This window comes from Podarcis raffonei, chromosome 13 (genome assembly GCF_027172205.1).
Source record: "Podarcis raffonei isolate rPodRaf1 chromosome 13, rPodRaf1.pri, whole genome shotgun sequence".
Classification (NCBI taxonomy): domain Eukaryota; kingdom Metazoa; phylum Chordata; class Lepidosauria; order Squamata; family Lacertidae; genus Podarcis; species Podarcis raffonei.
The window spans coordinates 21,713,217-21,735,633 of record NC_070614.1 but is presented as its reverse complement, the minus strand read 5'-3'; the positions used below and the strand labels follow the sequence as shown (position 1 = coordinate 21,735,633).

General features: G+C 45.2%; 1 protein-coding gene across 1 annotated transcript; it reads left to right on the top strand.

Annotated features, from left to right (window-relative positions):
* The first annotated feature begins 847 nt into the window (after positions 1-847).
* On the top strand, positions 848-20,795 carry UBE2Z (ubiquitin conjugating enzyme E2 Z). Its single transcript, XM_053361142.1, has 7 exons — positions 848-1,283; positions 6,791-6,863; positions 8,488-8,675; positions 13,609-13,720; positions 14,298-14,410; positions 15,783-15,873; positions 18,014-20,795. The coding sequence occupies exons 1-7, from the start codon at positions 934-936 to the stop codon at positions 18,182-18,184; spliced, it is 1,098 nt and encodes a 365-aa protein (XP_053217117.1). The 5' UTR covers positions 848-933; the 3' UTR covers positions 18,185-20,795.
* Positions 20,796-22,417: the final 1,622 nt, after the last annotated feature.

Below are 22,417 nucleotides of genomic sequence, written 5' to 3'. Positions count from 1 at the left end.
AATTCATACAGCCTACCTCCAGGTTAAACAAGCATTTTGTTCAAAAGATAGGGATCATTGGTTCTTGCAACCATCGATAAAAACTTTTGCCACTGCTAATGTTCTAGCGTTTGTCCGGTCTTCCAATAGGAACCTGACCTAGTGAGCCTCTGATTTTCCCGGGAAAGGTACCAGCAAGGGTAATATCAGTTCAACCCTGGCTTGCTCATATTTTGCACAGTGCAAGAAAATATGTTTTATGGAATCGATGTCTTGAGCACATGAGCAAAGTCTGCCCTGGAGGGAATTCCTCTCAACCTGCCATCTAACACTGCAGAAGGAAAGACGTTTAGTCTGGCTTTGGTGAAAAGCCTTCGATAATCTGGTACTGTCAGGTTTTTAATGTAAGATGTTAACTTAAAGACATGCCCATATTGTACTCCTACTGCCAGCGGACCACAGACTGCGTGTGATCGAGATAGCAAGTCACTGTGTGCCTTATCCCATTATTATTATTATTATTATTATTATTATTATTATTATTATTATTAACTTCTTCCTATTATTTAATAATAATAATAATAATAATAATAATAATAATAGAATCTTCCCTATGCAGGACATTCGAAAACTCGAGTTAGGGTTAATAATAATAATAGAAAATAGACACCTAAGACTTTAAATCCAAAAGGCAGCATCCAATCGTTCCTAATTCGAGTTTTCGAATGTCCTGCATACGAAAGATTCTCATCGGCGCCGGAAGTGGGGGCTTCCGATACGTTACCCCTTTGGTTTCCGGGTCTTCCTGTTTCCCGTAGGGGCGCTCTGGGACTCCTCCGCTCTGTGGCCGCCGTGCGGCGCCGTCGACGACGCTGGGCGGCGCTTAGAGGTCCGCTCTGCCCGCCCCTGTCGCTGGCGTCGGAGGTCCCGGAAGCGTAGCCGGGGCTGTTGGCGATGATGGCGGAGAGTCCGGCTGCCGAGGAGGCGGCTGCGGCCGCGGTGCTGGCGGCGGCGCCGCCGTCGAGCGCGGGGCCGGGAGCTGGAGCGGGCGGCGGCGGCGGCCCCGGGGTGTTCCTGCCGGCCGAGATCTGGGCGGTGGCGGGGCTGGGCTCAGCCGGGGCCGCATCCGGAGCGGGTGCGGGAGTCGGGGCTGGCGGGACCTCGGTGCCCGGGATCCCCAGCTCGGCCGCCGCGGCTGCCGCGGCCGGGGTGCTCCTCTCGCACTCGGCCTTCTGGGACCCCACCACCAGCGGCGACTGGGACGGCGAGAGGCCGAGCCCGGCTTGCCTGCTCCGCATCAAACGGTGAGAGACTTTCCGCTCCCCGGGCAAATGCCGGAACCTCCCGCTTTCCAGATTTCTGGCCCGGAAGGTGTGGGTGGGGTAGTGTTCCTGAGCTTGTGCAGAGTGCGTAGTACGCGCCTTAATTCCCCGGGCGTCTCATCCTGTCTGTACATACATCTGAGGGCGGAATGGGGCAGGGAGAGTTTTCCTTCTCTATCAACTCGCCCAGGAAAGATTTAACTGCCCTACTTTCTTGGCAGCGATTCAGCGTCTGCAAGGAATTCCCCATAAGCGAGGGTGGGGGACTGGAGGCCCTCTGGATGTTGTTGTAACTCCCATCGGCCCCAGCCAGCATGGCCGGTGGTTAGGGATGATGGGAGTTGTAGTCCAACAACTGGAGAGGGGGTATAGTGTGACAACTGGTGCGCCGTGGCCGGTATGCGGGTGCCGTAGTGGAGGGGACCTGCAGCACCTGTTGCATTTCCATATGGCTTGTAGCTCTTAAGGGAGTGGTGTTGTGCATCCGTTAAGCAAGAGTTTGGGGGTATAAACTCCCTATTATAACAGCCCAGGTACATTTAAGATCAGCAGTGGCTTTCACAGCCCTGAAGGTGATATAACCTTATGCTCAAGCATCCCTGTAAGGAGGATATCCTAGATTGTTTACACCCCAGGCTCAACTTCCTTGTTCTGTATCAGATTACAATTGGCATATAACATATTTAGAGCCTCATTTTCAATATATATATATATATATATATATATATATATATATATATGCGCCTTGCTAGTGTGTAGCATCCAAAGATAAGACAACTCATTTTTAGAAGTTTCTTTGGAATTAGAATTATTTGGAATTGTTGTTTAAGGTCCCAAATTTTGGCGTTGGCTTTCTCCTTTGCTGAAGTTGGCTTGCTTGGTTTACATGTGATGGAAAGGTGTGAAGTTTTATTTAGGATGACTTCTTTCCAGCATCGACAGCTCCTTCTCTCAGTGCAGAGATCATCTTCTGCTGCTAACCATATAAACTTGGGGAGCGAGAGACATCCCAGTATTTCCCATTGTTCTGCACAATTAACAGTGCATTGCAGTACATACTCACTTTATTTTATTTAGGACTCGGTCACAAGTTTAGGTTTGCATTCATAATCAACAATAATGTAAAAAAATTAGTTTTGTAGTCATAATCAATAACATGATTTAAAATGTTCCTTTAGCCCACCGTGCTGTAAAGGATTTAGGGTTAAAGGGGCAATGGGACATTTGAAACATATAAAAATTGTGCAAGTTAAAAATAGCCCTGTTAAATGAGACCAAAGGGTTCTGTTCTCCTTATGGACAGCCAAGAAGCAGGACTGGCTCAATAGCATTCTTCCCCTCATAAGCCCCAGTAGCTAGTATTTTGAGCTGTGCTGCTACTGGAGGTATTGCAGCCATCATAACTAGGAGCCATTAATACCCTTGTCAGCCATGAATTTGTCTTACCCTCTTTTAAAGCACTCCAAATTGGTGACCACACCTGTGTCTTGTGGGAACCAGTTCCGTAGTTCAGCGATGCCCTGTCTGTCTTGGTCTTGAATCTCCCCCCACTCAGCCCCAGATTCTATCATCATGAAAGAGGGAGGAAAACTTCTGCTCATTTTCTCCATAACTTAATACACCTCTATCATTTCCCCCTTACTTGCCTTATTTCTAAACCAGACATATCCAAAGTCCGTTTTGGGGGCCTAATCCAGCCCGCCTGTCGGTTTAATCTGGCCCCTGTGGCAGCCTATCTCCTGGGGTAAAATACTAAAAAGGATGGCCCTCACTCATGTTCTCTTCATCTTTGAAAAAAGTTTGTGCATCCCTGTTAAACTAACAAGTCCCAAATATTGTAATTCCTTGATTATTTGAGTTGCCCTTTCCTTTACCTTTCCCAACTCTCTTTTTGAGGGGTGTTAAGCAGAACTGTACCCAGCTGAATACGATTGTTGTACCCTAGGTTTGTCAAAATGCCTGATGCAGGCAGTTTTATTTTGGAACCCTTTCCTAGCGAACCGTGATATGGAATTTGCCTTTTTCACAGCTGCTGCGCATGCTAAGTAATTCTCACTAGGCACCCATAGACTGTAAGCTCTTTGGCAAAGGCTGCTATCAGCAGCACGAAAATACGTCTGTAGCAGCAGCAGTTATTTTCCAGAATGCTTTCCATCTTTGTGTTCCCTGTATCTTGCAACAGCCCTGAGAGGTAGGCGGTTGCCATCCCCGTATAGCTGCTGTGGAATTGCTGTTATGGCCCAAGGACATAAGCTGTGTCCTTGGCAGGCGTGGAATTTGAATGCAGGCCTTGAAATGAACTTCTCTATGACCTGGGTTACATTTGTTCAGTACTTAGTGTGCTGTTAATTAATGCTTTAACATGTTGTTATGAGAGGCTGTTCCATCTGCCCAGAAGATCCCTTCTGGGTATAGAGGAGAATGAGAAGGCCAGAATGCACTAGCAGTAAGAATTCTTTTAGCCTCGGCTAGCGCTTTTGGAGAATGTGAGGAACTGCAAGGGGAAGGAAAGTCCTCCATTGCGGTCAAGAATATCTCCTTTGCACAAACCATACTCTGTGTTGAATCGTTGCCATCTCCAGTCAGCACAACTAGGTGAGGCCTGCCTAGCAGATTCTGGAAATCTAGATCTTGGGTACACTATCAAGCAAGTGTTACTAGGCAGATGTTTCGGGTGCTCTGATAGAAGGAGGCTTCCCAGGCTTGTTTTAAAGCTTGGAAATAACTGGGGGTGGCGGGAGGGACAGTTTGGGTTTGTTCCTAGAGCTGAACGCAACCACTTCAGGAGCAGTTATGCCAGTTCCACGTTTAATCCCAGGAACAAAAGCCTTATTGTCTGTGGCAAACCAAAACGAAAGTGAACTTGTAGCAGCCTCTTTTCCCAGAAGTGTGCTAGGTCGCCTCCTTCCTCCGCGGAGTGTGCTGTTTGTTATGTGCCAAAACAGGTGTTTGTGTTATGGGCCGAGGGCTGCAGTGAGCCTGAGAAGGACTGCAGTTGTTATAATGTGCTGTTGGCACAATTTATATGTACGGCAGGAGATGCCAATTCACCCTGCCTGCTCTTTAACAACTGTCTATTGTTTAGTGAGAAGAAGGAAGTGTGGTCTCCCCCCCCCCCACTGCCGCCCAGCTAACTTTGAGTCCACAACCTCTGACTTTTGATGTAGGTGCGTTCTCATTAAGCAGCGTTCATACCAAGAACATTTTCTGTTGTTAGTGTACAGTCATGGGGGAAAAAGAAAGTGCATCCTCTTTGAATTCTGTGTTTTTACATATGAAGACATAATAACAATCATCTGTTCCTTTAGCAGGTCTTAAAATTAGGTAAATACAACCTCAGATGAACAACGGCGTGGCATATTGCACTATGTCATGATGTATTTAACAGAAATAAAGCCAAAATGGAAAGCCATGTGTGAAAAACTTAAGTTCACCTTATGATTCAATAGCTTGTAAAAAGTTAAAGGTAAAGGGACCCCTGGCTATTAGGTCCAGTCGCAGATGACTCGGGTTGCGGCGCTCATCTCGCTTTATTGGCCGAGGGAGCCGGGATACAGCTTCCGGGTCATGTGGCCAGCATGACTAAGCCGCTTCTGGCGAACCAGAGCAGCGCACGGAAACGCCGCTTACCTTCCCGCCAGAGTGGTACCTATTTATCTACTTGCACTTCGTGCTTTCAAACTGCTAGGTTGGCAGGAGCTGGGACAGAGCAACGGGAGCTCACCCCGTCGCGGGGATTTGAACTGCCGACCTTCCGATCAGCAAGCCCTAGGCTCTGTGGTTTAACCCACAGTGTCCCTTCAATAGCTTGTAGAACCACCAATAATGTGAAGCAATTGTTTCCTGTAGGACTTTATCTGTCCCTCACATGGTTGTGGAGAAAATTTGGCCCATTCATACTTGTTCAGTCTTTTTCTAATCGTACTGTCGTGAACTTTAACATTTAACATGCTAACTGTAGGGCCTGAGATGTACCATAACTTTTGGGTTTTTTTGTGATTTCTCTGAGCATTGCACGGTCTGACCTTGGCGTGAATTTGCTGGGACGTCCACTCCTGAGAAGATTGGCAACTCCAGTTTTGAATAATCTTTCCCACTGTAGACAATGTACTTAAAGTTGGTTGCAAATGGGCAGCAGTACTTGCTTCTCTAAGAGCACTGTGTCCTCTTTCATCCTTGGCACTGTGTTAAAACACACCTGAATGCTCCAGACCAGCAAACTGCTAAAATTTTGTCTTTTATAGAGGTGGGCACACTTGCAAGGACATTTGATTAGCACCCCCTGTCTACTTAGCCTCTTAATTCCTATGGAAGCTGTAATGGTGTACAGTGGTACCTCAGTTTAAGAACAGTCCTGTTTACGAACTATTTGGTTTACGAACTCCACAAAAACTGGAAGTAGTGTCCTGGTTTGCAAACTTTACCTCAGTCTAAGAACGGAAGCCGAATGGTGGAAGGGCACTGGCGGCGGGAGACCTCATTAGGGAAAGAGCGTCTTGGTTTAAGAACAGACTTCCGGAACGGATTAAGTTCGTAAACCAAGGTACCACTGTACTTAGTTTTTCACACAGGATTTCTCCATCTTGGCTTTATTTCTGTTAAATAAATCATGACACGCTGTAATATGACATGCGTTGTTGTTCATCTGAGGTTGAATTTACCTAATTTTAAGACCTGCTAAGGAACAAATGATTGCTATTATGTCCTGATGTGTAAAAGCACATAATTCAAAGGGGGTGTACTTTCTTTTTCCCATGGCTGTATGTGTGTGGTAAGAGTTTGAGGAAGCAGTTTCTCATAGGCCAGAGTGGGTGATGAAAATGTGTCCTTCATGATTGAATTGCCCCTCCCTCTTCTGGTGTCCCAGCCTAAGCTGTGATATTCACAGTGTTTCAAAATCCTGGGCTTTCCCTTTTCTCTTCCTTTCCTTTGATGGGCTATATTGTGATAATGTGCTTGATTTGGAGCTGCCCGTATAATGTGCCATGCATTTGGAAGGTAATAAGTTGTGACATAGGCGGAAACAAATACGGATTAAAATGGGACAAAGGAGTAAAAAGGAGTGAGGAGGGCTATGAAAAGCACAACACAACTTTATGGAGAGTCCTTTATAGGGAAGATCTTTATATTCGTTTTCAGCAGTCTTTTAAGATTGACTGCCTGCCTGAAGCCATGAGTTCTAGAAACTTAGGTTTCCTTCTCTCTCTCCCTCTTTAGAGCAGGGCTGTTTCTCAAGAATTCAGCAACAGGATTTGGGGATTGGGGTACAAAGCTGGAAGCTCCGGCAGTGTTTCTCAAACGCTGTTTGAGGTCCCCAGCTGTTGTTGGACTACAACTCCCATCATTCCTAGCTAGCAGGGCCAGTGATAAGGGATGATGGGAGTTGTAGTAGTCCAACAACAGCAGGGGACCCAAGCTTGAGAAACACGGCTCTAGAGAAACAGTTGACTGATTAATCCATTGCTGCTATTATTATTTTTGTTTCCCAGAGATATCATGTCTATCTACAAGGAACCCCCTCCTGGAATGTTTGTAGTGCCTGACCCCCATGATATGACCAAGGTAGGTGGTATCTGAATGCCTTCCTCTGTAGTGGGTCCTGCCTGAAGGGGTTTCCTGCTGTTTTTAGGAGGGCTAGCATACCGAAGTTCACCTTGCTATGACTTGAAATTTCATTTATGGCAGCAGCCTATGGGAAAGGGTAGCAGAGCGATTGCCACAGGAGAAATTCGGCAAAGTGAAGTTTGCACAAAGCATCTTCATCCTTAGGCAAATCTTTTCAATTCATGTTCTGCTCACCCTGATAAATGTGTTAGAATGAGGGTTTTGGGTGCCTTTTCAAAAGGGAGAAGGAAGCAATCTCCGGCTCTGTTTCTGATTTTTATTTTATTTTTTTAAAGCGTTTATTAATTTTCCAATTAAAACATCTAATTAACATATCAAATCAAATCCAATGAAAATAAAAAACTAAAATAAAAGAAAGTCCAATTGTCTTCCAAACTGTAATAATTTTTGTTTTGGCTTCCCACGGTCTGAATTCCGAAGCGCTTTCAACATCTTAGTCCTGCCTCTCATCATCAATGTTTTCCATAATTCCATATCTGATTTTTTCCTCAACGTTTTGACTCTGTCTATGTGATCCTCATTCATGTCAGAAAACAGATACTTTTTTCCCCTATGGAGTGCAGATTTGTCCGTATATTGTACTTTTTCAACTGTTTTTGTTTTTTCATCGCACCACTTCATTTAATTGCATCCAAATTCAGAGTTCTGTCCAGCTCTTTGAGAATTGTTATTTTGGCAGCTCCCAAATCGTTAATCTTTCCCGTCCAGGTGTTATCAAAGAAACAGAGAGAAACCTCCTTCTGTTGATTTATTCTTAAGCATTCTGAATTTTAAGTAGGTCTGCCCCTGAGTCACAATATTTCACTGGCTTCCTCTTGGTATATCTGAGGGATCTGTTGTTTTTTTTAAAAAAAGTAGATCTCACATGCCTGAAGTTTGACCACATTGAGTGGCCATTTCGTTGAAGGTCAAATGAGGCCTCGTTCATACAGATGATGTGGTATACACAGTTTTTATCACTCCAGACCACAGGTGGGGAAAGCTCCTCCATGAAAAGAAAGCCCATGTATGCCTGAGACCGGGCCTTGTGTGTCTTGTCTACTGCTGTGGCCAAGTGGATAGGGAGCTATTCTGTGGGCTCAAAGCCCAGGAGTTGTCTCTGTTGTTGCCCTTGTTGTGACTGGGGTTCTTTGGGGGGGGGGCGCGTCCATGCAAAAGGTAAGTGGGAACATTTCTCCCCCTTCCTCCTGATGGTGCTCAGACTCATATCCTCCTCACCCCTTGCTCTGTGGAGAGAGCCACTGGGTGCTGCTGCTGTTTAATGGGTGCCTGTCCTTGTGGGGCAAAACCACAAAACCAGTTGCTTTCGCAGTCGTCCACCCATAGTGTGAAGAAGTGGTGCGCTCCAGAAATAATTTGGGCCTCCTCAACTGCTACCTGTGTGAACTTGAGCTTGATACTTGAACCTGAGGGGGCAATGAGTTTTCCCTAATGCTTTGTAGAGGATCTCTCTTCTCCCCCCCCCTTAACTCTCTTAGCGGCCGGCTTGCGTCCCGCGCAGGCTCTGCCGACGCTGCACCCAGTTGGAAGTTTTTGCGCGAGCTGGGCTTTTCTCTTGCAGATTCATGCGTTGATCACAGGCCCCTTTGACACGCCTTACGAAGGGGGTTTCTTCTTGTTCCTGTTTCGCTGTCCTCCAGATTATCCCATCCATCCGCCGCGGGTCAAACTGATGACAACCGGGAATAACACAGTGAGGTTTAACCCTAACTTCTACCGCAATGGGAAGGTCTGCCTCAGTATTCTAGGGTAAGGAGCTGAGCAGCCTGAGCTGCTTCAGGGAAGTCCACACTTCTGCATGCAATTATCATGTCGATGAAACGTGTGTGTGTGTGTTTGTTTCTGTTCAGAGCCAGGTAGGTTGAGGATGATCATCTTGTGGGAACGAGAGGGGCAGGCTTTTTCACTGGTAGCTCCCCTTGCTACAATATGGGAGGCCCCCAAAGGTATTGCCACTCCGCCAGCTTTTGAAGTCACACCTGTTTAGACAAGTATTTCCCTGCTGTTCCTAACTTGGATCTCCCAATTTGATTGTTTTTAGCTGTTACGCTTTTTGAAATGGGCTTCCTCATTTATATATATGTTTCAATGCTGTTGTTATGCTATGACTAGCTCGTATTTTTTTACAGTTGGCTTCATTCTTCTTGTTTTGCTGTTGTCTTTTATTTTTTGTGAACCACGCTAGTATTTCTTCTTAAAATGCGAGGCTTTGAATTAATTATATTCCCATCATCATCATCATTTCCAAGACAGGGCACACTGGGACACATGCTTGTCAAGGAAATAAACAACTATCTGACTTTTAGAAGACATCTGAAGGCAGCCCTGTTTAGTGGCTGGCTGCCTTCAGATGGCATAGAACAGGGATGTCCAATAGGTCGATTGCGATCTACTGTTAGATCCCCAGGAGGTTTTTGTCGATCGCTGGGTCCCTTTCCTTAGCGTTGGTAAAATAGAATCCGGCCCCGCCTTCCATTGTTGCACGATCTGCAGAACGGAAGATGGAGTTTACTCAGTGAAGCTGTTTGTTTTCCCAGCGATCTGTTGTTGAGAGGCTGTTCCCCTTTCTCCCTAAAAACGGCCAGCAGCTTAGCCTTGAACTCCCAAAAATCGTGGCTTTCCTAATCCCGTTAAAAAAAGCTTAACCACTTTAACCTGAACCCCCCAAAAACAGGGGTAGATCACTGCCAGTTTTTAATGCTGTGAGTAGATTGCAGTCTCTTGGGAGTTGGCCACCCCTGGCATAGAGCATTTGAGCATCTTTGGACATTGCAAGGAGTCTCTGCCATCAGCCAGATGCGCGAGAAAATCATGCACATGGTTGACAGTGCTTCCTGTAACATCCAGAGCTTCTGTTCATTTGGCTCAGCTATCGGCAGCGTTTAGTTTTCCTTTCTATATTTGCATGGGTTTTTTGTGGGGGGGAGAGGTTGGTTTCAAATAGCATTACATTTTCAGAAACCACAAAGCATTCTCTTGAAAGTTTGGGGCGTTGCTTTTCCTGCTGATCCTGTGTGGTCTTCATTTCCAGCCCTCCAGCTGAGAGCTCTTCAAACCAGAGTACAACAGGAAGTGGCCATAGTTGCAGATTTTATACTCTGCCCAGTCGCTCGTGCCCTTCGGCCTGTTTCTGTTCGCAATGGCCAGAGGCTGACAGGCCCCTTGCTTGCGTCGTGCATCGTGGGGGCAGAGCCGGTTTGGGTGGTTTTCTGCCTCTGACCTGATTCAAAAGATGGTGCTTGAAAAAGAAAATGATGGGAGCTGAATGGAGCTGCTGTATTCAACATCCTTAAGAAAGTTAGATCGGGAATAGAAAGTGACCGTCTATGGCAGCCTCGGCCTCGGCCCTCCAGTAGTTTTTGGCCTACAACTCCCATGATCCCTAGCTAGCAGGACCAGTGGTCAGGGATAATGGGAATTGTAGTCCCAAAACATCTGGAGGGTCGAGTTTGCCTATGCCTGGTCTATGGGCTTCCAGGCTTGAGAAACCGCATCATTTCGTATATACCATTGTAGTCTTTCTCAACTTGATGCTGGGCAGACGTTGGGCCTTAACTCCTATCATCACTGACAATCTGCTGCGTTGACTGGGGCTGGTAGAATTTGCAGTCCAAGCTCCTTTTGGAGCTCGAAATATGGGTACCCCCAACAAAAATTTAAAATTTGGCTCTGTAATTTGGAATTAATGTGATTTGATTGGTTTGTTAATAAAAATTATTAAACAAAAAAAGAATTTGCAGTCCAAAGCGCCTGGGCGACACCAGTTTGGAGAAAGCTAACATAACTCAAGCATGAAAATTATGATCTTCCCTAGTAATACTGTCTTGTGTCCAAGCTTCAAAGTAACAAAGCATGTATAGAGAGGAAGAATTGGGTATCCCACAGCTAAGCAGGGTGGATTTGATTTAAATCAAATCAATTTAAATCACTAGTAAGCAAGAACTTGATTTAAATCATTCTTTGACAGAAAGACTCATTCTTGCTGGTATAATCTTAATATTTACAACCAGAGGAAGGTTCCATTTTTGGAATAATAAATTTTCAGAGTAGGTTTTTTTTTACAGTTCTATCAAAAATTACTGATTTGGTTATACTATTAGAAATACATAGACAGATAATTATGAAATTATTGTGAGGTTTAATAAGTTAGCTCTTTATATTTGGACAGCTTTTCTGCTGTACTTTATTGGAAGGAGAAAAATAATAATTTCCTTAATAACAATTTAAACAATTTATAACAATTTAAACAATTTATGTAACAAAAACAGTATAGCATATGTATCTATGTTTGTCAACTGATGTGGTTAAACAGTTTAAAAAACAAACAAACAACTTAGACTGAGTTTTAGCACACATTAAAAACTTAAAACAAATCCTTATTTCCTGATGAGTAGCCTTTGAACTACAGTGGTGCCTTGCAAGACGAAATTAATTTGTTCCGCGAGTTTTGTCGTCTTGCGATTTTTTTCATCTTGCGAAGCACGGTGTCGGGAAAGTTTTGGAAAAGCTTCAAAAATCACCAAAGTCTTTAAAAACCTCAAAAAAGGCTACCACACCACGTTCTATGAGTTGCTCCTCGAAGTCAAGTCGCAACTGTATTAACGGTGTTAAGAAAAAGGAAACAAACTTGCAAGACGTTTCCGTCTTGCGAAGCAAGCCCATAGGGAAAATCGTCTTGTGAAGCAGCTCAAAAAACAAAAAGCCCTTTCGTCTAGTGAGTTTTTTGTCTTGTGAGGCATTCGTCTTGCGAGGTACCACTGTATAATGTAACTTAAATAGAAAAGTATCTTTAGAAAGATTTTTCCTGCAAAAGCATTTTATTTTAAAAATCCGATTTAACTTTAAAAAAATCCTGTTTAAAATTTTAAAATCTGATTATTATTTTTTAATTTAAAAAAAATCATTGATTTTTATCCCCTCTGCAGTTAAAGCATTCTTTTCTTTGTAGGGTCACTAATGCTCAGGCATGGCCTTGGGCGTTTTAAACCACATTTACTTGCTACACTTTGTCTGTTAGCCACAAGTGCTTTTTAGGATATATATGGATTTGGAACCTTTTAGGATCTAATTGGATTTGGGGACCCAAGCAAGCACCTTTTACATGTTATTTGGGAAAAATCAGGTGCTCTTGCACCAGCACCCTGAAAAAGCAAGGGGCAGGGACACCGTGCTATGCAACTTCATTATCCTGTTTTGTGTTTCTGGATTTTTATTTCCTGTTTTCATAGTTTAGCATTTTGTCCTTCATCTCTGGACAGTGGGAATGCTCCAAATAGAATTCCTCAGATATTTCACACAGCTTCTAGGAACTGAGGTGTAGACACAATGTGTAGCTGGTGCTCTGAAAGAGGATGGCGATGTCAAGAAACAATGGAATTTCCGACTTGTTTATCACAGACATGTGCCATGATTTATTCTGTTTCTCCTAATTACGGAGACTTGCCAAGGAGATGCGTGGGGTGTTGACGCCTTGAGCCCTGGCCACTGGGAATCCTGCCCCCTTGTCCCCCTCGCTCCCCTAATCAGCCAGCTCCCAAGGTTTCTGAATTCCAGTACGTTTGATAAGAGCTAGACATCTAAACAGAAAAGGAATGTGATCCTTAGGAGGCTGAATTCTCCCCTCATTGCCAGACTTTGTGTGTGGCTCTTGTGTGAGACTGAATGCAAACAGCCCTCGATTCAGATTGTATACTGGAAAGATGCATAAAAGTTTGGAATGGTTTTATCACAAAACAGTAATTATCCATCTTCATAACGTGTGTGTGTGTGTGTGTGTATTCAAACGTTTTCACAACTACCTTCAAAACAAATACAGTCGAACCTCCATTTACATAACCCTCTGGTTACATAAACTTTGGGATGTGCGTGCAGCAAACCCGGAAGTATTTTACCGGGTTTCACCCCCACGCGCATGCACAGAAGCAGTCCTCAGATTGCGGAAACCTCGGGATCCGACCAGACCTCCAGAATGGATCCCATCCGCAACCAGAGGTACCACTGTACATTGTTTCATAAAATGACTTCCTACCCTCACCTCCACAGTGCTTTTACTCAAACCTTTTTTTCTACTGCATTACATCTTTTTATCTATTACAAAAAAGTTTCTCATTACATTACAAAATTACAATTATTTTGCTGTCTATCTGCTGATGCTTTTATCTCGAATCCTGCCTGCAATTTCATTTATAACTATGCTATTTATCTGCTACATGTGTCACAGAATTGGGCTTTTCTATCTTCTTTGCTTGTTTAGTGGTTCTTGCCATTACGTCTTCAATTTTTTTCCCACCACACTGAGGCCTGGAAACTGTTTGGTGTTTTTTTACTACCTACCCTACCTACACTATTGTATTGATCTTTATTACGGCCATTGGCCCATCACACGACAGTTTCCCATACCAACATAATGTACTTAAACCTCCAAATTTAAAACCGCCAAGACTTACAAAAAACAGACAAGAACCAAAGCAAAACAAAACAAAAGACCAACAACCTACCTACACTGGAAACTGTCTTTTTTTACTACCTACCAACCTACCTACACACACACACACACACAGCTAGGCCTCTCACAAGTTACAAATCAAAGTACATTGAAAGCCACACATCATCCACTCCACTTTACAGAATTGTGTTTGTTTGGCTGTGTGAAAATAAACTCCCGTTTCTTGCTGTCTGGCAGTACGTGGACTGGTCCAGCCTGGAGTCCTGCCCAGAGCATCTCTTCGGTCCTTATATCTATACAGTCCCTGATGACTGAGAACCCTTATCACAACGAGCCTGGCTTTGAGCAGGTAAGTAGCCTGAATCGTGGGTTAGTGCCCACTTTACGGAGCTCTTGGTTACAGGGACAGGGAAGTGGCTGTCCTGTAACAAACAGCTCTCTTAGAAACGGGAATGTCGGCAGAGCAATAAGACCCGTTGAGGTTCGATCTCCAACCCCTACATCCTTTTAAGAAGACCCTCCCGATTCAGAGGTTTGGCAAGTTGCTGCAGGTGGGGCCTGCTTCTCTGTTGTGTTAAAACAGCTGACTGCATTGGGACAGAGTGGAAAGGAAGAATGCCTTGAGCAGCCCTGGATAACTCCATATGCTGCAGTCCGTATGCACATATTCGCAGCTTGTCTGCAGAGCAAGACCATGTATGGAACCTCTTTGGGATCTTTCATGGACCATAGCTCTGGTTTGAAATAGGATTGTCAATCCACTTTTATCAGCGACTGGCCAGTGTTTCCAATGGGCAATGTCAGCCATACTAATTGGAGGCCTTCCCAGTCTCTCTCTTCTCCCCCCGACAAGACCAAAGTTGTGGGCCATGTGTCTTGAACTTCGTAAAAGGAGACTTTTGTTTTTGGCCACCAATCTCTTGCAGGAAAGACATCCGGGAGACAGTAAAAATTACAACGAGTGTATTCGGCACGAGACTATCAGGGTCGCTGTGTGTGACATGCTAGAAGGAAAATGCCCTTGTCCGGAGCCTTTACGGTACGTTTGGCCATCTCAGTCCATGGGTTTCAGGCATTTAGCATGGAGAAGAGGAGAGGGAGGTACCCCTTAGTCAGACTTCCTGTGAGGTTTGGAGTTTACAGGGTTAACAGCTCTGTGTGTGCCCTGCATCTGGGGAGTTGTTTTTCTCTACATCCGGGAAAAGCTAGGTTCTTTGTCTGTGCGTTACTTTCACTTTTTTTGCCGAGAGACGCAGAGACACCGCGCCTGCCGTCTCCAATGGTCTGTTTATTATTTTAGCGTTCCGATGTAAATAAAGCTGTTAGTTTAGAGGAACAACAGCGTGTGGACTTTCTCTTCTTTAGAGAGCCAGTGTGGTGTAGTGGTTAAGAGCAGTAGTCACGTAATCTGGGTAACCGGGTTCGCGTCCCCGCTCCTCCACATGCAGCTGCTGGGTGACCTTGGGCCAGTCACACATCTTTGAAGTCTCTCAGCCCCACTCACCTCACAGAGTGTTTGTTGTGGGGGAGGAAGGGAAAGGAGAATGTTGGCCGCTTTGAGACTCCTGAAGGGGAGTGAAAGGCTGGATATCAAATCCAAACTCTTCTTCTGCAAGCTCACTCACACCAGAAGCACGCGCTGTGCTGCTCTGCTGCAAGTCCGGGAATTCTGTTGCTGTGGAAACGCACCGGACCCGAACACCCCCCGCCCCGCACACACTTAAAAAAACTGTTTGCCAGCATGAAACCCATGCCTCGGCATTCAAGCACCTTCATCCATTCATTCCTGCAGCTGCATGATCGTTGTCCGGATTCTGTTCCTTCCACTCCAGATTACCAACATGTGTCTTGTTAATTCAGATCTTTTGCTGGGGTTATTTGTGCAAGCAATGCAAACTGCAGTACAGTTGGAGCTTGGTTCACAAAAGGAATCCATTCCAGAAGTCTGTTTGACTTCTGAAAACATTTGAAAACCAAGGCGCGGCTTCTGATTGGCTGCAGGAGCTTCCTGCACCCAATCAGAAGCCGCGTCGGATGTTCGCGTTCCAGAGAACATTTGCAAAAAGGAACACCCACTTCCAAGTTTGCGGCGTTCGGGAGCCAAAACGTCTGAGTCACAAGGCATTCGACAACCAAGGTATAGTTGTATTCATGGCTCCATAGAAGCCCTCCCTGCTGTCTGCCTCTTAAGGTTGTTGTTTTTTATAGTATTTTGGTCAGCAGGTCATGCTTGAGGGAGGGAACCAAAGTGTGTTGCACTGTGGGGAAATGTTAACTGTTGTGGTTGTTTTTAAGAAATGTGCACATGACAAACTAATTTTCAGGAGCATGAACTATGGCAGTAGCCCTTTTGTTATAAACCACCTGTCACATCCTTGCTCTGCGGCCTTACGGTTCATTTTGCTTGCTAGGGGTGTCATGGAAAAGTCCTTCATGGAGTATTATGATTTCTACGAGGGGGTATGCAAAGAGCGGCTTCACCTCCAAGGACAGACAATGCAGGTAAGGATCAGGTGTCTATGACTGCCCACTCCGGAAGGCAGCCTCCTTGTTTTTGTTTTTGTTTAGATTGTCATATTTCCTTCCCTCTTGAGAAGTGGGCTCGTTTGCTCAGCTGAGGGTTTTCCCAAAGGGCAAATTGAAAACCTGAGGTATGGAGGACAAATTAGGAGAAATGACCAATTGCTGGCATTTCTGAAGCACCAGGAACTGGCTGGAAGTATATTGTGGGATGCGGGTGGCGCTGTGGTCTAAACCACTGAGCCCCTTGGGCTTGCAGATTGGAAAGTTGGCGGTTTGGATCCTTGTGGCGGAGTGAGCTCCCGTTGCTCTGGCCCAGCTCCTGCCAACCTAGCAGTTCGAAAGCACGCCAGTGCAAGTAGATAAATAGGTACCACTGCGGCAGGAAGGTAAACGGTGTTTCCATGCACTCTGGCTTCCATCACGGTGTTCTGTTGCTCCAGAAGCAGTTCAGTCATGCTGGCCACATGACTCGGAAAGCTGTTTGTGGACAAGCGCCGGCTCCCTTGGCCTGAAAGCGAGATGAGCACTGCAACCCCATAGTCGCCTTTGACTGGATGTAACTGTCCAGGGGTCCTCTACCTTTTACCTTTTTTATATTAACACGAGCAGGATGTTGGAATGAGGGGGTGAGAGGTAGGAGACTTGAATAGATCCTGGTTATTGGGAAAAGAGCATCCAGCAAGGGGATGGGGATGAAAGATGCTAAATTCTCTAATCCGGGAAGTGAGCTTCCATGGCTGCCATGGCCCTGATGGCTGTGCTCTCTGCTTCCACAATCAGAGGCATCGATGTTCCTGAATACCAGTTCCTGGAAACTGTAGGAGGGCAGAGGGTCCTGCTTGACAATTTCCCACAGGCATCTGGTTGACTACTGTGCGAACAGGATGCTGGACTAGATGGGCCTTTGGGCTAATTCAGCAGGTTCCTCTTAGGTTATAGATAGATTTCAATATACAGTGGTACCTCAAGTTACAGACGCTTCAGGTTACAGATGCTTCAGGTTACAGACTCTGCTAACCCAGAAATAGTACCTTGGGTTAAGAACTTTGCTTCAGGATGAGAACAGAAATTGTGCTCTGGCAGTGTGGTGGCAGCAAGAGGCCCCATTAGCTAAAGTGGTGCTTCAGATTAAGAACAGTTTCAGGTTAAGAACGGACCTCCAGAATGAATTAAGTTCTTAACCCGAGGTACCACTGTAATAGGAAGCTATTTTCCCTTTACAGAATGTCATTTTTCTCAACTGAAGCACATGTTGCAGTCTGATTTGCTAGACTTGGGTTTCCAATCTGATCCAGCAGTAGTTCCCCTGTTCCTCTTGTGGCTTCAGGGTTGTTAAAAAATACTCACTGCTTAGAATAATATTGATCTTGTCAAGCGTCTGTGACTTGAACTGGTTACAGAAGGCCTTGGCCACCCTGTTTCCAGTCCATGTGCCAAGTAACCCTGGCAGATCTTGATGCAAGTTGTTTTCATCCCGATCAGACAGTTTAACGAACTCAAGAAAATGTTCAAATGCTCTTTCCCTAAAAACCCTGAAGCCTTCCTGCTAGGAATTACGGGCAACAAAGTTCCAAAAAAGCTCAGGAGAGTCTTAATGTATGCTACAGTTGCTGCCAGAATTTTAGTTGCAGAAGGTCGGAAGGGAGAGGACACCCCACCCAAATTAGACTGGCAAAATAAATTAAGAGAGCACGCTGAATTGGTGAGACTATCAGCAAGGCTACGATACGTTACAGATGAAAAATTTATCAGAGAGTAGGGCATATATATAGAATTTATGTAAAAGAACATTGTCAAAATAAATCCGTTGGCAGGTTTCGATTGCCTTCTGGGTGCAAGTAGGATAAGTTTACAAAATTTAAAGTAAGTTAAATAACAGGGGGAAAATAAAGATAAGTGCGTAATCAAGGAATTTTATCTGGGAACTTAATGGGAAGATCGGAGGTCATGTTAAACTTAAATACAATATGATGCACAAAACAAGTATCAATTAAGAAAAGAATAATTGTCTTTTTTATCTTGTCTTTAACATCTACTGATTATTTCTGTTACACGGTTTTCAACCAATAAAGCATTTTTTAAAAAAGTAATTTTCATCCCTTCTCCTCTCCTTTTACAGGATCCCTTCGGCGAGAAGCGAGGGCACTTTGACTACCAGTCCCTTCTGCTGCGTTTGCAAGGAATCCGCCTGAAAGTGCAAGAGAAACACCAGCAGGAGAATCCAGACATAGACTCAGAAAGCAGCTCCTCTGAGACAGAGACAGACACTCAAGGGAGCATTAAGGCTTAGGTGCCTCCCACCTGACCGCTTGGGAACCCAAGACGTAGGGGTGGGATCTTCTGACTCCAGGCACTGCGGAGGAACCCCGGAGAGACCCAAGAACCAGTCCGGTTCTAGAGCGGGGAGAACCTGGGCTCAGCAGCCACCCCTTCATTGCCTCCTCCAGTGCTCTGGTACACGCTGTTTAAAACAAACGAGGATTTGATGCTAAAACTGAACACGGGCTTGTGACAAGCTCTCTTTTGAAAGTGGCTCTTTCTCTGCTGGAGACCCGTGAGCAAAAATGGCATAAAAGCATTCTGGAAGAACCCGCGACGGGTTGGTTTCTGTCCTCCCCATGTTTCTAAAAGAGCAGGAGGTAGAGCTTGCCTCTACGCCCCGCCGTCTTTCATTTCAAAACATGCCGCATATACTCTCAGCGCCTCCCTCCCAGCGTTCCCACAAAGGGATGGACTCCCAGCTCTACCAAGTCTGTAAAAGCACCTTTGACCATTTAAATAATCAAGCCCTGTTTTCATATTCGCTCTGTTTCAGTTTCCTAGTTGGGTTGGTGTTGCCTGTCCTAGACAGACCAAAGAGGAGGAACTTTGGCCGGAACTGGGCTTTTGTGGCGATCCAAAACGACAACGAAAAAGCAGTTTCCAAAGCTTTACTCAACTCTAGAGCTCCTTTTGAATAACCCCTCCCCAAATTCGGAATCCAGGCAGGAAAGAAGGAAGAGACAAACTGGGAGAGATCCTAAATTGTTAATGTGTCAGCCTTGTGAGCAAGCCAGCCTGCGGCCTTCAAAAGGTGAAGTTGAGCAGATTTCATGGCCAGTGTTTTTGTTTTTATTTTTTGTGATCCTTGGAAGGAGTCATCATTCTGGCAGTTCATTTCCTGCAAGTGGCATATAATATTTTTTTTTGGAAGGTACAGTATTAGAATTTAGTGAAGACAGGTGATTCTATGCAGCCATTGATTTTGTTTCAAGAGAGAGAGAGCAAATATAAATTAACGCAGCACCAGTAGAGAAAAAAGCAGTGCTAATCTTAAGCTTTGGCATAGCAGACTCCTCTGTTCAAAGCAACTCAGATCTGCAGCTTTGGGGGGCAGAGTTAGGAGTTCAGTGATGTAGAGGAGGATACAAGCTAATGGAAGGACAGCAATAAGCATCAGTCCAAGTTGGACAGTAGGCCAGGGCAGAAAACCAGCTGTTGAGATCTGTCGAAGGATTGGCTCTCGTTTTTTTGTCAGGAGCCTCTATTGAAACCGAAGCAAAGTTGCACATGTGTAAGTCTGCCGAATCTGCCGTAACTCCCTTCTCTCCGAATCACTTTGTCGTGATCTAGACTGAGAAGCACATGCCTTTTGAGGATCGAATTGTGGGAGAACGTCTAGCCACCCTCCCAGCTGGCAAAGTATTTTATTTTTTACTTTTGAAAGTTCAAGCTGGTTTCTACATAGAAAGGCTCAGAAGCCTTGTGAGCACCTTTCCCTTGCTTTTTTACCCTTCTTCTTTTAGAGACCCTTTAAGACTTTTTTTTTAATGGGGCGGGGGGGAGCTCCTGACCTACAGGTGCACACCCAGATCAAAATCTTGGCAGGGGGAGGTGAGCAGATGCTAAAAGTGGCCAGACCAGTAGGACGCGTTTCACTCAATAGGTCCAATCCCAGCTGTAGGAGCCATGCAGTTCCTACCTGGCCTCTGAAAGGAAGTTCATGTGTGATTCTAGGCACTGTTTATCTGCAAGCACAACACCAGTCTTGCAGCTACTCCTGCCTCTCCCATGTAGAGTACGATGTGCTGCTGCTTAAAACTAAAAGTAACCCCCTTATACCTGCTTTTTGGAGTGGAATGCCCTTTTCTCCGTTTCTCTCCCACCCGCAAGGAGAAAAGAATCTCCCAAGGGTTACGAATAGCCGGTGGAATCAAAAGCTTTGTAATGCAAGTTTGCATTTAGATGCCTTGTGGAGGGAGACCTGGTGAGGACGAAGGCAATCTTATCATGTTTGTGTTGATCTCATTGGGTGCAATCCAGCAAAACGAAAACAGAAATCAGTCGTGCTTCACCTCCACTGAAATCAAAGGGACTTGAGTGCACATTTAATGTTTTAAGTCTCACCGAAATCAGTAGGACCTAGGTAGGACTTCTATTCTCCGAACTCTGCCGATTGTGTAAGTTTGGCTTTTCCCCAGTCTATAGTCACCAGGACCAGAGGTGTTCCGGAATCAGAGCACCCGTTAACTTCAAGAGACCTTAGTTCCAGATGCATGTTGGCTGTTGAACCATTGCATTACATTTCTTTTAAGACAAAAACGAAAAGAAAACATGAAAATGCCTTATGTGGTTATTTCTTTTTCACACGGCTCGCATGTGGATGTAAGAAAACAAAACAAAACAAAATATGGTTTTCTAGCTGCCCATAGTCATCTGTTTTCTGAATGTTTTCCATTTCAAAAGTGACAATCCTAGATGACTGATCTAGACAAAATGTTTAGTGACGAGACTTTTAGGCCTAACAAGCTAAACACACTCGAATGCACAAGGGTCTTAAGAAAAATAAGGAATCCTTGTTTATATACAATTGTACATAATTTTTTTTTTTTTTTGGTGCAATAAAGTTTGTTTTGGCAGGATCTTTGTCCTTTGTCCTGGATTCGTAAAACAGCCGGGAATACCCAAAAAGGGGGTCTTGTTTTCATAAGCAGCTTACATCAGGGATGTATTCCCTTTTGGTGAAACTTCCAGGCCCCACACATGCCATTGGTTGGTGGGACCAGTGGAAAAGGGGGCGGGGAGCAATGATTGCTGTACTTCCAAAAGAATAAATCAAAGATTTATGCACACACCTTTCTCCCAGTGTTAGAAACTCAGATATATAAGCCAGGGGCCAAATGGCTCCTTAAACCAAGGTTGTAGTCACAAAAACAGAATTTCTAGTTGCCATTTTGGGGCAAGACTGTTCTAAAGTCATCTTTTGCAAATGATGGGCTGACTGGGCTTGATTATTAATTATGGTCCATGGGGTCACGAAAAGTCGGAAACGACTAAACAACAATATTATTTCTATATATATTTATTTCTATACCGCCCTATGCCCGAAGGCTAGTTCAGGTGATATCCTTGAGCTAGATGAAGAACTTTGAAAACTTACAGGAAGAAAAGTCACTTGATTCAGTGACAGTCCACATACATATTGGCCTATTCCTGCCTTTTCCCCCCCTTAAGGGTAACATGGACCATTTGTAATGTACGAATAGTCTTCACAATTGTAAGTAGGACAGTGTGGTGGGGGGTAAGTGAAGACAAGCACACCAATTAACTATATATTGCTATAACATTGTTATATAATCAAACCTCTCCATTCTTAAGGAAATCAGCCCTGAGTGCTCATGAGAAGAGAAGACTCCCTGGAAAAGACCCCGATGTTGGGAAAGATCCGACTCTGTGTCCCCATAGACCAGAGCACGCCAGGCACTCGTGTCTTCCACTGCCTCCCAGTTTGGTCAAACTCATGTTGGTAGCTTCAAGAACACTATCCAACCACCTCGTCCTCTGTCGTCCCCTTCTCCTTGTGCCCTCCATCTTGCCCAACACCAGGATCTTTTCCATGGAGTCTTCTCTTCTCATGAGGTGGCCAAAGTACTGGAGCCTCAGCTTCACGATCTGTCCTTCCAGTGAGCACTCAGGGCTGATTTCCTTCATAATGGATAGGCTTGATCTCCAATAAGGTAAATGGACCCCTGGCCATTAGGTACAGTCGTGACTGACTCTGGGGTTGCGGCGCTCATCTCACTTTATTGGCCGAGGGAGCCAGCGTACAGCTTCCGAGTCATGTGGCCAGCATGACTAAGCTGCTTCTGGCGAACCAGAGCAGCGCACGGAAACGCCGTTTACCTTCCCGCCGGAGCGGTACCTATTTAACTACTTGCGCATTGACTTGCTTTCGAAATGCTAGGTTGGCAGGAGCAGGGACCGAGCAACGGGAGCTCACCCCATCGGGGGATTCAAACCGCCGACCTTTCGATCAGCAAGCCCTAGGCTCTGTGGTTTAACCCATAGCGCCACCTGCGTCCCTCCATTGGTCTCCAATAGTCAGGTGCAAAATGCAGCTGGCACCTTGCTAATACCGAACACTGCTTTCTCCACTGAGGCAAGCAGGAGATATCATTGCAGTTCAAGGAGGGCATACGGCCTAGACCAAGTCCCAAGGACTGGACAGAAGGCCACAGCCGGGCCTTGGCCCCGAGGTCCCCCA

What these genes read in the sequence shown, in the direction of transcription:
- UBE2Z (XM_053361142.1), top strand. Translation starts at nt 934, where the DNA reads ATGATGGCGGAGAGTCCGGCTGCCGAGGAGGCGGCTGCGGCCGCGGTG. An exon ending in CCTTGTCCGGAGCCTTTACG is followed by an intron (nt 14,411 to 15,782) that starts GTACGTTTGGCC and finishes TTTGCTTGCTAG; the next exon opens with GGGTGTCATGGAAAAGTCCT. An exon ending in TCCAAGGACAGACAATGCAG is followed by an intron (nt 15,874 to 18,013) that starts GTAAGGATCAGG and finishes CTCCTTTTACAG; the next exon opens with GATCCCTTCGGCGAGAAGCG.